A 16,059-nucleotide genomic window follows, 5' to 3' on the forward strand; every position below is an offset into this window, starting at 1 on the left:
AAACTATTTTTGCAATGGTCAGAAAATAAAATCGTTAAAAAAATATTCTGACCCTTTTTGAATTTTTATTGTTCTTAAAAATTGATAGATTTTAAAACCCATCCGTAATTTTGTAGAAAATATGTTTCTATAGGTAGAAAAAAATTGCCGAATGAAAAAAAGTGATTTTTATTATTTTTGAAGCATTTTCAACAAAAAAACATTGCTTTTAGGTTAAAAATGCTAAAAAGAATCATTTTTATTCAATTTTTTATATGGAAATTCACTTGTTTACTTTTCTAACTAATTTCAAAACTTAATTTTATCATAATTTTTTTGTATTTTATACTTTTTATTTAAAAAATTATGATTTGAAATTAGTTAGAAGAATGAACACGTTTTTTAAGCAGTTTCAACCTTAAAAAAATCATGGTTTTTAGGTTTTTTTTTGTTTAAAAAAAAATGCTTCAAAAAATAATAAAAATCATTTTTTTCATTCGTCAATTTTTTTCTGAATAAAAAAACATATTTTCTACAAAATCATGGATAGATTTTAAAATCTATTAATTCTTATGAAAAATAAAAATCCAAAAAGAGTCAGAATATTTTCTGACCAATTTTAGAAAATTTTAATTAAAATTCTGAATAAGTTTTTTGAAACATTTTTATTCACATTTTTTTGAAATTGGTTATATTTTAAAATATAGGTATATTTAATTCTATTAATTGAGATATTTTCAAATTATTCGAAATTTAATGAAATTGTCTTGTAAACAAGTGGATTTTAGAAATATTTTAGTTTTAGATGAAATTTTTTTTAATTAATGAATTTTTAAGTAACTTTATTTATTTATTTATTTATTTACCATAATAATAATAATAAACATACAATAAATAAATAATAAACATAATAAACCATATTTTTTCTCAAAAAATTTCAAAAAATAATTGAATTAAAGAAAAATTTTAGTTATATTCTTCTAGAAAATAATTGCATTGAAATCTTGAAATTAATTTTTGAGAGTTTTTCTCTGTAACAGGGAAAAACTAACTATTATTCAAAAACTATATTTCATTCCTTTAGAAAAAATCTCTGATAATCTCTAAAAAAATTCGTAATTTTATTTTTTAAAAAATTACATAAATACAAAAGCAAACAACGCTCTAGGGGGTTTTTATGTATTAATAATGGATTACTTAAAACCAAAAATAATTTATAAAAATAATTATTTTCATTTTTCAAACTTCTCTTCTGCAAAAATGGAAATTTGACAAGAACGATTTTTACTTCTTTACAATAAAGTAACCAATTTTCGAAAATTTACATTGTTTGTTACATTCATTTAGACGCAAGTTCAGCTTCATATTCGTCCCTGAGTACAAATTTCCTTATTTTCCCACTGCTCGTACATGGAAATGAATTTCTGAATTCAAAATATTTTGGAATTTTGAAATGTGCAATTTTTCCCTTACACCAATTACGCAACTCTTCTGCTGTTAATTTCGATCCCCCTTTTAATCTAATAAACGCACAAACTTCTTCTCCATAAACATCGTCATTTATTCCAGTCACATGAACTTCCAATATTTCTTGATGTGTTTGCAAAAAGTCTTCGATTTCCTATTAATTAAATTAAAAAGTAGTTGTCTTGAAAATATCAAATTGATACCAAAATGTGGATCAAATAAAAAATTGATCTAAATTTTTGTATCAATTTGATATTTTCAAGAAAAAAAAAGTAAAACATTTTTTTCCAAAGCAAATATCACATATTCTTAATAAAAATTACCTTGGGGAAAATATTTTCCCCTCCCCGGATAATCATGTCCTTTAATCTTCCAACAACTTGTCCATAACCATCGGGTTTTAAAATGAACTGATCGCCAGTTTTTAGCCAGCCATCTTCAGTTAACATTTTTTTGGTATTCTCCTCATCCTCCCAATAACTAATCATATTGGCATAACCACGAACCCATAATTCTCCCCCTACTCCCATTGGAACAATTGAACCATTTTCGTCCATTATCTAATAAAAATATAAAATTACTCTATTCTTTGATAAAATAATTTAGGGGAAATTAAAAATTATTAAAAAATACCCAACCTTAACTTCTATATGATCTGAAAGATGTCCAACAGTAGTCTCTGTAAGTTCTCTTTTTTCGTTTGGTAAAGTTTGAAAAACAACTGCTGTCGTTTCCGTCAATCCGTATACAGACTATAAAATTTATGATATAATAAATATAATAAAACATATATAAATATAATAAAAATAATAAAATATATAATATATAACATAATTATTATTATAAAAATTACCTTCAATCGATCTAAATTGAAAGTGTCCTTTATTCTTCGATGAAGTTCTTGTGAACATGGTGAACCACCAACCGCTCCAGTTGTAATATGATTGAAATAGGTGCCAACTCGCTTAGTGACATCAATAAGTTGCACCTGCAGACAATTATTTTAAAATATTATTTTATACAAAATGAAATTTTATTAACATTATTCAGAATTGCTAGTAATGCTTTTAATATTCAAATATTATCTAAAAGGCCGTAGCAGTAAAAGCATGTAAAAATGGCCCCCTCTTGGATTGGGTCCATATTTAGGGAATAATTTTGACCTATTATGAGACTTATTTTCACCAAGTTTCAACTCGAAAAAAAAAATTTTGTTTTTGAGTTATACAATTTTTTTTGAAAAATTCAAAAAAATTCAAAAAATTTTTTTCCCTCCGAAATGGATGAACCGATTTTCATGAAAAAATTTTTTTTGTACAATACAATATGAACAGTTAATAAAAAAAAAATTTTCGACCAAATTCTAACAAAGATAGTCAGTAAAAAGTCAGTAAAAAAAAATTTTTTTTAAATTTTTTTTTAAAAAACATTTTTTTTTTATTGAAATTTTTTTTGCACAACCGCCATTTTTTTTCTATAAAATAATAGTCATTTCAAGAGTAACATATATTTTTTGCAAGATGATTGAAAGGGTACTTCATACTTTAAAAAATAAAAAACCGATTTTTGGCCCCTAAATAGGACAGTTTTCTATATAAACGAGGGGCCAACATTTTTTAAAATTACATTAAAAATTAATTAATACTTAAATTAAATTTCTAAAAAAGTTAATAATATATGCCTGTTTATTGTAAATATTGATTTTTTAGTATGTACAAGGTTTATTAAAAAAGTAAATGGACGTACACTACCGTCGGGAATTACCGGTAGGGCTGCACGCGCACGGCCCAAAAACATGTCAATCACTGAGAAAACGATTTATTTGATGCAAAAAAATTTTGTTTAAATCAAACTTAAAATCTTAAACTCTTTTAGTCTTAAGTTCAAGATAAAACTTAAACCTATGTAAATTTCAATTTTTTTCTACAATTATTAAAAAATATGCCAAAGTTGAAAAAACTTCAAAAATAATTTTTTTTTTGTAAATTTTTTTGAAAAGTTGACTAAAAAATCAATATTTACAATAAACAGGCATATATTATTAACTTTTTTAGAAATTTAATTTAAGTATTAATTAATTTTTAATGTAATTTTAAAAAATGTTGGCCCCTCGTTTATATAGAAAACTGTCCTATTTAGGGGCCAAAAATCGGTTTTTTATTTTTTAAAGTATGAAGTACCCTTTCAATCATCTTGCAAAAAATATATGTTACTCTTGAAATGACTATTATTTTATAGAAAAAAAATGGCGGATGTGCAAAAAAATTTCAATAAAAAAAAATTTAAAAAAAAATTTTTTTTACTGACTTTCTTTGTTAGAATTTGGTCGAAAATTTTTTTTTATTAACTGTTCATATTGTATTGTACAAAAAAAATTTTTTCATGAAAATCGGTTCAACCATTTCGGAGAGAAAAAAATTTTTTGAATTTTTTTGAATTTTTCAAAAAAATTGTATAACTCAAAAACAAAAGTTTTTTTCGAGTTAAAACTTGGTGAAAATAAGTCTCACAATAGGTCAAAATTATTCCCTAAATATGGACCCAATCCAAGAGGGGGCCATTTTTACATGCTTATACTGCTACGGCCTTTTAACCGAAATTCATTTTGAAATAAATTTTTATTAGAAAATTCTACGAGAATTCAATTATTTAAAAATAAGATACAAAAATAAATTATTTATTGAATAATTGAATGTTTCATAAAATTTAATTTTTATGAAGAATTTTATTAACAACTTTTGAAAATAATTAATTTCTTTTAAGGAAATTAGTTCAAATTTTACAGAAATTAATTGAATTAAAGAATTTTATCACAATTTTTAAAAATAATTGAAAACTTTTGAAGAGTTTTATTACAATTTTTAAAAACAATTGAATTCATAAAATGAATTTAAATAATAATTTATGAAAATAATTGTAATTCATGCGAAGAATTTTATTAAATTTTGTTTAAATAATTAAAATTTTTAAAAATAATTGACTTCTTGAGAAGAATTTCGCTACCAATTTATAAAACTAACTTAATTCTTAAAGAGAATTTTTCATAAATTTTGAAAATAATTAAATTTCTGCAAAGTATTTTATGAATTTTCAAAAGAATTGAATTCTTTTGCAGAATTACTTAAATCTTTTTAAAAAATAATTGTTTTTCTGCGACGAATTAAAAGTTATTTATTAAATTAATTGAATTATTGCAACGAATTTTATTATTTTATTCAATAATTGAATATTTTTTTTAAAAATTGAAATCTTTCGTCGAGTTTTAATAATTTTTTTAAAAATAATTACATTATTCGAGGAATTTATTTAAAATTGTTTAAAAATATTTGAAATTCTGCGATGAAAATAATTGAAATCCTAAAAGAAATTTTATTATTTATGAAAATATGTAATTGAATGTTTTCGTAGAATTGTATCAAAATTTTTTTTTTCAATAATTACATTTTTTGATTTTTATGAAAATAGTAAATATTAAAAATCACTGAATTGCGAAAAACTTTTGAAAATAATTGAAATTTTGCAAAGAATTTTATTTAAATTTTTTGAAAATAATTGAATTTTTGGTGAAAATTTTTGCTATTTATAAAGAAAATTAAATTCTTGACGAGATGTTCGTTAAAATTTTTGAAAATAATCCCTGACTTTTTTCCTGTGGCAACCCTGAATTATTATAATATTTCAAAATTGCCCAGAATTATTATTATTTATAAGTTATAATGATACAAAACATTATTTATTATACTGGAGAAAATAGTTATTTGTTTAATTATAATATAAATGGTGAACCAAACAAATATGTTTGAATAAAAAGCGTTTTATAATCGAATCAAATAAATCATATTTGGAACTATAATTTTAGTATTTGAAGCAAATACCATTTTAATTGTGACTTACTCTCTTAAATTGAATTAGTAAATTTTCACTGATTTAATTTATGAGAGTATAAATAAAAATTATTTGATATAAATAAAAATTATTTGATGCAATTAAAAATTATTAGATACAAATAAAAATTATTTGATTTTAATTAAAAATTAGAAATTTTTATTTTAAATTCTTAATTTTCATTAAAATTAAATTTTTTTTTAATTATTAGTTATTGTTTTGTAATAAAAATTACATTTTGTAAGCATGAAAAAAAAATGTTTTTTCTCCTTTCAACCAAATATCTCACCCACATTGTTGGAGTACCATAAATACCAGAACATTTTTCATTGACAATTGCGTCCAAAGAATTGACTGGATTATATGTTGGCGCTGGAAGAACTAATGTTGTTCCCGAATGCCAGGCGGATGTTTGCGCTATCATTCCAAATGCATGAAAAAATGGTACATTTACACAAATTTTATGATTATTATCGTGCAATTCAAAACGTTCAGCTGCCTGAAAAATAAATTTTAAAATATAATCATTACCTTCAACAATTTTTTTTTCTCCTATTTTTTTGTTTTTTACATAATATCTTTTCAATGAAACATTTTGATATATTAATATAAATGTATTACATTTACAATTTCCCACCTGTCGTGAATTATTTACTAGCGCTCTATGACTCAAAAATGCTGCTTTTGGTTTTCCAGTTGTTCCCGATGTAAATTGAATATTACTGCCATCGTTAGGTGAAATTGTTTTTTGTTCTTTACAAATTTCTTCAATATCTTTTTTTGTTGGTAAATTCACCACGTCAGTTAAAAGTCGAGTACCTCTTTTTGTAAAAAAAAATACTTAGATAATTTTTGTACAAAAAAATGGTTATTTTTGGTAACAATTTTGAATTTTTGAAAAAGTCTTTATATATTTAGGGAATTTGTTCTTATATTATACTAAAAAATTGCTTTGCTAAAAATTACGTTTGCTATTAAATTTATTTGCCAAAAAATTAATTAGTTACAAATTTAATTTTGCCAATAAATTATTTTCTACAAAATAAAGTTGCTATAAATTTAATTTGTTACAAAATTTGTTTACTATAAATTTAATTTGTTCTTAAATTAGTTTGCTATAAAATTAATTTGGTACAAAATTAATTTGCTACAAAGTTAATTTGCTATACATTTAATTTGTTACTGAATTAGTATACTATAAATTGAATTTATTAAATTGATTAATTTGCTACAAAATTAACTTGATATAAGTTTAATTTGTTACTAAAATGGTTTACAATAAATTAAATTTGTTATTAAATTAATTTGCTATATATTTAATTCATTGCAAAATTAATTTTCCAGAAAGTAAATTTGCTACAAAGTTAATACTAAATAAGTTTACTATAAATTGAATTTGATATTAAATTAGTTTGCTATAAATTCAATTTGTTATCAAATTAATTTGCCAAAAAATTAATTAGCTACAAAATTAATTTTCTAGAAAGTAAATTTGCTACAAAGTTAATTTGCTATAAATTTAGTTTGTTAAGGAATTAGTTTATAATAAATTGAATTTGTTATCAAATTAATTAATTTAGTTTACAACAAAATTACAGAAAGTAAATTTTCTACAAAATGAAATTGCTATAAAATAATTTGCAATAAAATTATTTTTTTATTAATTTAAATAGTTATTAAATTTAATTTAGTTTGCTACAAAATAAATTTGATACACATTTAATTTGTTACTAAACTTTTTACTATAAATTTAATTTGTTATTAAATTAGTTTACTATAAATTGAATTTATTATTAAATCAGTATTACTACAAATTGAATTTGTTATTAAATTAATTTGCTACAAATTTAATTTGATACTAAATTAGTTTACAACAAATTGAACTTTTTATTAAATTAATTTGCTATATATTTAATTCACTGCAAAATTCATTTTCCAGAAAGTAAATTTGCTATAAATTTAATTTGATACTGAATTAGTTTACTATAAATTGAATTTGTTATTGAATTAGTTTGCTATATATTTAATTTGTTATCAAATTAATTTCCAATATAATTAATTTGCTACAAATTTACTTTTTTCTTAAATTTAATAATTGTTATTAAATTAATCTGCTACAAATTTAATTTATTAAATTAGTTTGCTATAAATTCAATTTGTTATCAAATTAATTTTCCATAAATGTAATTTGTTAATTAATTAATACACTACAAGTTAAATTTATTATAAAAATAAATTTTTCATAAATAAAAATTGTTATCAAATTAATTATCCTGAAATTATCCATTAAATATCACTATAAAATATGACTGAAGTTGAAAATCACAATCTAGATTTTTCTCATTAACAAATTGGCAGGTAGACGTTAAGTTCATCCAGTATTTTTTTTTTTATAAAACGCGACCTAAATTGAATCTAATTTCCGTATACCTTGAAAAGTAATCAGCAAATAAACACTTTAAGATTTAGTAACCGTGACAAAGATAATGCAACAACAACAAAAAATCAAGAAATCTGATAATAAAGCTTTATAAAGTTTATAAAAATTGAATTTTTTTCTCATTGTTCCTTACAAGGTTGTACAAATAGAAATACATTACTTTTCTCAATTTTAACAGGAAATTAATCCAACTCATTTGTGTGTTTATTTAGAAAAAAATGCCCATTTCATTCTATTTCACTGTTTAAATAAACTTTCCCCGACAAAAAAAAAATTATAATCCCTTTTTAAAAAATCGCCAGTCATTGCATTCAATTGATTCAATTTAAATTACTCTCCTGGCATTTTACACGTTTTAATTTTCTAAAAGAAAAAATGTTTAACGAGTTAAAACATGTTTTTGCTGTTAAAAAGTTTTCGAAAATATTTTTATTTATTTTTTTTACGAAAAAAAAATTTCAATAATGAAGAATAGTAAAAATTCCACTGGTAAAAATTTGTATAGGGTAAATGCACTAGTAGTCGGACACTTAAGGATACAATCTTAAATTATGGTTTTTTTCTTGAAATAGCAAATATCTACTGTGTTTATAAGCACATTATTAATTAAAGGAGTTCTTCAGGATTAAAAATCATATAAATTTGTTACAAATAGTTGAGTATTTAATAAAATATAAACATTTTAATAAAAAATTACGAATGCTTTAGTAGTCGGACACTTTTTCCCCTTGTTTCTATAGTCGGACATCTGTCAGATATTTTGGATTTATAAAGTAAAACAGATAATTTTTTAATTGCTATCTGCTGGAAAATGGAATTAAAGCAAATTAGAAGTTATTAATATAATATTTAAACCCTATAAGTTTTAATATTTATGATTAATTATCAACAAAACTTTGTGCCACTCATCGCGCTACTCGAAAATGGTTGTATCTATAGTCGGACACCATGATTTTTAAAACATTAAATAAAATATTTCTTGTTTAATTATTTTCGAAAATAACACTATTTTAATAAAATATAAACTTCACACATTCGTCTAGTATACTTTTTAAAGTAATTATCACAATGCATTATTATTTATTTGACAAAAAACACGAAAGTGTCCGACTACTAGTACTGTCCGACTATACCCGCACTTACCCTATATGATTATTTTTAATTCTTAATTTTTAAATTTTTAGTTTTTTAGATTTTTAGATTTTTAAATGTTTAGATGTTTAGATTTTTATATCAGAGAAACGTGACTGTATAAAAAAAGTCATATTTGTAAAAGATTCGATTCTGAAAGCATATCAAAGAGAGAGATTCGTTCATTTAACCCAATTCTTTGAGAATATAGAGTTTTCCGTCAGTTATTTTACGCGATGTTGCACGCGATATTCATGAATCAGCGCCGGCAGCATGGGTGTGGGTAGTTTGACGTTAAAAGTCAACAAGAGAGAATTATTATGCGATTCAACGTCCCTTCGACATTATCGTATATTGTTATTGTATAATCAAGAAAATATATGTCACGTTTGGCAAAAACCCCAGATCATTAAACTCCGTAACACTGTACTACGAAAATTTATAATAAACATTAGAGAATAATTTTATTCAATAAACTTTTCCGTTTCCGATTAAAATTCCTCGAATAATATCCATCTGTAGTAATATATGCAAAGTGGATGCAATTGAATTGCAATTCTTAGAAACATACTTAGAAGAAATTCTAGACATTTAAAATTAATTACCCCTTATTAATAGAAAGTTTTTTTTAAATTTATTTTTTCCTTTATTTATTTGTATTTTCATTTCATATTTTTTACCATTGTAACGAATTCATTTTAAATTCTTATCTTAAAAATAGAATATATACATACCTCACATGATTTTCCGAATAAATAATAATATGCTCCAAAAATGGGCATTTTTCTTTACACTGAAGAAGAATATTGGCATAATTTTTCCTTCGAAATAATTCGGGAGCAATAATTGCTTTCACTTGTACTTTCTTCAAGCAAAATTCAATTTCATTTTCCTCATAGCCAGGATTAATGCCAACCATTATTAAACCCAATCTAACTGAAGCTATGTATCCAATGAACCATTCAATATCATTCGGTGCCCATAAACCAAGGCGATCGCCATTTTTTAATCCCAATTTTTTTAAACCAGCCGCAAGCATATTTGCCCTTCGATAGACTTCAGCGTAAGTTAGACGAATTTTTTGATGAACAGAAAAAATGCATTCTCGATTTGGCCATTTTTCAGCGGCTGTCTCAAATAATTCGCCAGTTGTTATATCCATTAATGGTACAAAACCAGGATGATAGAGATAAGAGAGATTTTTTTCTTTCTTCTCATTTTTTATTGCCTCTTGAGAATTCCCTCGATTTTGAACAAAGAGGACAGTTTTATTTAGAGTGTTTCTTAAGCCTTGAACAGAAAATTTTATTTTCGTTTCTATTTACTTTTTTATTTAGCTAACTATTAGAACGAATATTAGTTTATGTTATTGTGTTACAGATTCTCAACTCGATAAAAGTGACTTTTTTATTATTAAAAATTTGAAAGATGGTTTTTATGGAATATTTTTTATGTATAATGAAGTGTATAATGATATTTAATGATTTATAATGGATTTTTTTTATGTATAATCAATAATTTAAAATAAAAATTAATTCTCTTTCTGTATTTTTATTCCAAAAATTATAAACACCCGCAAGGAAACAGAAAAATGAAAAATTCTTGCAAAATATTGCTAATGACTATAGTCAATGTAATCAAACTTTGAGCCATACTTTGAAACCTTGGCCAACAATTAAAACACCATTGTCAATGACAAAGAAATTTTAAACCGACAAAATCTCAATATTTTGACAAAAAAAAAAAATTTAAACTTAAAAAAAAAATTTTACTTTTTAAATTTTTAAATTTTAAACCGCTAAAATCTCAATACTTTGACTATGGCCATTGGTTAAAAATTATCAAACCATGGCAAATCACAAAAATATTCAAAACCCTAAAAAATTTCTATATTTTTGATCATGTTCACCGAAAAAAATAAAATTCAAAATCTGTTAAACATGGCCTACGATAAAAATAGTTTAAATTAAAAATTTTTCTATATTTTGATTATGGATACAATTTAGGAAACCATGACCAACGACAAAAATATTTAAAACAGGGTCAGAATTCGTGAAATTTTCAATAAAAAATATTAAAAATAAAAAGTATTTTTTTTTAATCGAAATGTTGAAAAAACATTTCCTTTTGGCCTTAGGAATAAGTCTACCAAAGGACAGAAAAAATGTTTTCTTTTTATAAAAGTTATTGCAAAATGAATTTTTTTGCAACTTTTTAAACAAAATATTATTTCTTCTAAATGAATGAACCGATTTAAAAGAACCAAGCGGGAATTCAAAGGTGTTAAAATATACTTTCGTTTAGAAATAGAAAATTTTTAAAAAGTTTATTTTTTAATTGTTATTTTATTTTAAAAGTTATAATAAAAATTATATTGCGCTGAGATGCGTTTTGATGCTTTTCAGAACTATATCATTATTTTCAACTACGAAATGAACAAAACACTGTCGAATTAACATTATTTAACCATAGAAATGATCAAAAACTAAGTATAGCGCTGGTGCATTACACCGAGCCAATTTAATTTTCATTATAACTTTTAAAATAATTTTCGCTCCTAAATTTTCTCAACTATGATTTTGATTCCTTATATATAGTTTTGATTGAATGTTGAAATTTTTTCAAATTTTTAAAAGGCACAGAATATTAAAAAAAAATAAATTCTTTGTAAACAATTTATTAAATTATTATTAAAAAATAAACTTTTTAAAAATTTTCTAATTCTAAACGAAAGTATATTTTATTCCCTTTGTATTCCCGCTTTGTTCATTTGAATCTTAAAAAGTTGCAAAAAAATTCATTTTGCAATAACTTTTATAAACAAATTTTTTTTCCGTCCTTTGGTAGACTTATTCCTAAGGCCAAATAGAAATCTTTTTCTCAACATTTCGTTTTAAAAAAAACTTTTTATTTTTCGCGAAAATTTCACGAATTCTGATCCAACACCAAAAATATTTATATATTTTAAACATAATTAAAATCTAGGGAACCATGGTAAAAGGCAAAAATAATTTAGGACCAAATAATGTGGCTATAGTCAAAATATATAAATTTTTAGGTTTTAAACTATTTTTCCCGTTGGCCATGTTTTGTTAGATTTTGGCCATGATCAAAATTATAGATGAAGAGCAAATTTTCAAAAGCTAATAAATCCATTTTTAGAAAAAAATTGAGATAAACATAAATTTAATATTTTAAAGACCTCACAAATCGACCTGTCACTGTTAAATATTTTAAAAAAATTTATTAACAACGAATTTTCAATTTAAAAACTTTTTGACATAACCAAGATGACTTATAATTTTTATGTTTTTTATTAGAAAAAATTACCAAAACCTTTAAATCACTTAATTATGATAATGTTTGATTAAAAACAGAACGTCTTAAATATAAAAACATTGTTATAAAAATAAATTAATACAAATTTTTTAATTTAAAATTTACTATAGTGGTTATGTGAGAAAAGTCATTTGTTTCATTTTCTCGAAATAAGAAAATATTATGGATTTATCAAGTTTTGAAAACTTGCTCCTCAGATATTTTGAGGGTTTTAATTATTTTTGTCATTGGACATAGTTTTTTAGTTTGTGACCATAGTCAAAATATAGAAATTTTGTGGGTTTAAAATATTTTTGTCATTGATTCGCCAGATTTTTTTTTATTTTATTTTTTTTTTAAATGTATATTTATACATTTAAATAAATTAGTTTTTAAATACTTTTACTTTAGCCACGGTTCGCTATATTTTAACCTTGTTCAAAATATATACATTTTCCGTTTGTTAAATATTTTTGTCGTTTTCCATGGTGTCCTAAATTGTGACCATTGTTGAAATATAGAAAATTTCAAATTTAAATTAGTTTTACCGTTGGCCATAGTTTGCTAGATTTTTGGACATGGTCATAGTAAATGGATATTTTGAGGGTTCAAAATATTTTTGTCGTTGGTCATGATTGACTAGATTTTGACCATAGTCAAAATATAAATATTTTAAGGTATTAAACTATTTTTACATTGTCAATAGTTCGATATGTTTTGGACTTTCCTAAAAATTTAACAAGTTTTGTATTTTAAAATATTCTTGTTCTTTTCCATGATTTTTTAGAATTCGGTTGTAGTGGAAAATTATTAATTTTGTACAGAAAAAAGTATTTTTGTCTTCAGCCATGGTTTTTTCAATTTACTTATATAAAAATGTTAATTTGTACACTTTCATTATGAAAATCGTTTATTAAGGCCTTAAAGTTACTTTACCTTATTTGACTACAATGTCTGAAAGAACAACAATCAAAATAATAAAATAAAATCGCCCATCCAAAAAAATTAAACTTTTTGACCATGTCAAACGCACGGACTATAAGAAAGTCTGCGTTTTTCTCAAGGTTCGTGCGTCTATGATATAGTCAAAGAGTTTAATTTATTTCTGATGTATGAAATCTTTTTTTCGTTCTCGTTTTATTTTACAATTTTAATACTTTTTTCATATTCATAGTCAAGTAAGGTATAGTCATACCTTCAATAATGACTCATTGAGTAAAATAAACAATTAATTTGAAATTAATATCAAAAGAAGTAGATAATTAAATATTTATCTTACAATTCCATCCTTGTGATAACTGTTCGATTGTTAACGTAACAAAGAAATGAAATATTTATCTTTAACAACAAAGAATCAATTTTAAATTTCTCATTACGTAATAATTGAAGTTCAAAATAAATAAACAGATAAATTATAAATTAATTAATTGATTATAATTGTAAGGTACAAAAAAATATTTGCCCTATAAGTATAACTTTCCATTATTTATTTTTTCTTCTTTTTGCAATAGTTAACAAACAAATCTTCACACTTAGATAATGATTTTAAATACAAACTTGGTATTTACTGTTTTTTTCTTGTATAATTTTACTTACAAAGTTCGTACAAGTGAATATTCATAAAAATCACCTTTACCTCTTCCGTGTAGAATGTTTGATTGTAATATTTCTAATTTATCATTGCGTGTAAGATTAATACATTTAGACAACGCACGAAAATTTTTAGCAAGCATTTCTTCGTTCTTTCTTTCTTTTCTACCGAATACAACGCGAGGATACAATAATGCGCGTTAAAGTCGGGAGTAAAACTAAAGTCAAAGAGCGTTGCGATAGAAAATATGAATTGATAATCGTATTATTTTATCTTCTACGTCACAAAACGTCGCCGGGCAATAACATTTTAATCATGTAAATTAACTCGTACCGACAAATCCGCTTTATCAATATATCAATACATTAATTACAACAATAAAAAAAATATTAATTTCTTAAAAATTTATTTAAATATTATCTTCTTCCGACAATGTGTAACAATATATAAAGAAGTGGAAAAAGAAATGTAAAAATAATAAAGAAACTAGATTTAATAATATATGTACATTCATTAAATTAATTTTGAAATTGAACTACATACGGTCGAGTATATCACCTGATAAAAGGGACAAGGACACTTTATAAGGGTTTAGGAACACGACACTTCACTGGTACTAGATAATAAATCACAATGAATTATCAACATAGATTGACTAAATACGTTGTAAAGTTTAATTCTCTCTATATCAGAGATTCATTCAAAGAAACTGCATTGCAGTTAGAATGAGTGTAAAATTCTAAAATGATATAATATAATTCCAACTCTCGTTAGGAAATTGAAGGAGAACAAGGATTACAAGTCCTCATATATTGATGATTCATTGACACTTATTTCTGTTTATACAACATATAGCTCAACGCACGTGTGTAATATTACATATATGTATATGCTTCCTAAGCATATTATGCAATACATGAATGTCAGTGAAGTGCATTCAAGTACAAATGACAGGGGAAAGAGTGCTTCAAAGTATTTAATAAAAGCAACTCTTTAAATTTTAAACTTTAATAGTAAAATTTTATTCTTTAAATTATACTACTGCATTGAAACAAAATTTAATTGAATCAAGTAAATACATTTACTTGACATAATTTACTTGAATTAATTTTTTTTTAAATAAAAAATTTATTTTCTTGTGCCAAGTAATTATTAGCATTGAACCGAAGAAATTCAGTATTTGGCGGAAGTATATTATTATTTCAACCGCAAATATTTTACTTATCTGAAGTACCAAAAATCTTATTTTACATTTATTCTTGCATTGATTAATTTCCTGATCGATTCTTTGATTTTGTGAAAACTTGTTACTCGGAGGTTTTTGGGGTCATTAATTACAAATTTGCAGTTAGATTTTCAAAAATTTCAAAATTCAAAATGGCGGATCCAATATGAGGGATAATTTTTCAAAACTGATCAAATTCGCTTGAAATTTGTTACTCGGAGATTTTTAGGGTCGTTGATTACGAATCTAACGTTAGAATTAAAAAATTTCCAAAATTCAAAAAGGCGGATTTAATATGGCGGATATTTTTCTTAAATTGATCAAATTCGCTTAAAAATTACTACTCTTGAAAATTATTTTTATTTATTTATTTAATGAGATCAGATTTTAAAAATTCAAAATGGCGGATCCAATATGGCAGATATTTTTTCGAAAATTGGTCATATTCGCTTGAAAATTGTTGCTCGAGGATTTTCGGGGTCGCTGATTACGAATATAAAGTTAGATTTTCAAAATTTTCAAAATTCAAAATGGCGGATCCAATATGGCAGATATTTTTTCGAAAATTGCTCAAATTCGCTTGAAAATTGTTACTCAAGGATTTTCGGGGTCGCTGATTACGAATATAAAGTTAGATTTTCAAAATTTTCAAAATTCAAAATGTCGGATCCAATATGACGCGGATATTTCTTCGAAAATTTCTCAAATTCGATTGAAAATTGTTATTTGAGAGTTTTTGGGGTCGCTGATTACGAATATGAAGTTAGATTTTTAAAATTTTCAAAATCCAAAATGGCAGTTCTTTTTACTTCGAAGTAGTAGAATTTACTCATGATAGTAAAACTTACTTTAAAAATAGTCAAAATTTTCAGGAATGCGCAAAAATTCCAGACAATTTAATATTCACTTTTAAAATAATATAAATGTTTACTGAAATTACATTAATATAGTAAAATTGACTTCGGAAACAGTAAAATATACTCTAAGTAAAATTTCATTTGAAAATGGTAAAAATTGACAGTA

At 23.6% G+C, this 16,059-nt stretch overlaps 1 protein-coding gene across 4 annotated transcripts; it reads right to left on the minus strand.

Annotated features, from left to right (window-relative positions):
* Positions 1–1,079: 1,079 nt before the first annotated feature.
* Positions 1,080–14,537, minus strand: LOC122503179 (medium-chain acyl-CoA ligase ACSF2, mitochondrial). 4 transcript variants are annotated; one of them, XM_043613626.1, is made up of 8 exons: positions 14,355–14,537; positions 9,637–10,192; positions 5,969–6,152; positions 5,621–5,830; positions 2,300–2,434; positions 2,085–2,198; positions 1,770–2,006; positions 1,080–1,600 (listed from the first exon to the last, which is right to left on the minus strand). In XM_043613626.1, the coding sequence occupies exons 2-8, from the start codon at positions 10,062–10,064 to the stop codon at positions 1,319–1,321; spliced, it is 1,590 nt and encodes a 529-aa protein (XP_043469561.1). In that variant the 5' UTR covers positions 10,065–10,192; positions 14,355–14,537; the 3' UTR covers positions 1,080–1,318. The 4 variants fall into 4 exon arrangements, with proteins under 4 accessions (XP_043469561.1, XP_043469559.1, XP_043469557.1 ...); XM_043613624.1 differs by lacking the exon at positions 14,355–14,537 and adding an exon at positions 13,857–14,040; XM_043613622.1 differs by lacking the exon at positions 14,355–14,537 and adding an exon at positions 13,851–14,040.
* Between the last annotated feature and the right edge of the window lie 1,522 nt (positions 14,538–16,059).

Source organism: Leptopilina heterotoma, unplaced genomic scaffold (assembly GCF_015476425.1).
Source record: "Leptopilina heterotoma isolate Lh14 unplaced genomic scaffold, ASM1547642v1 Lhet_246, whole genome shotgun sequence".
NCBI classification, from domain to species: Eukaryota; Metazoa; Arthropoda; class Insecta; order Hymenoptera; family Figitidae; genus Leptopilina; species Leptopilina heterotoma.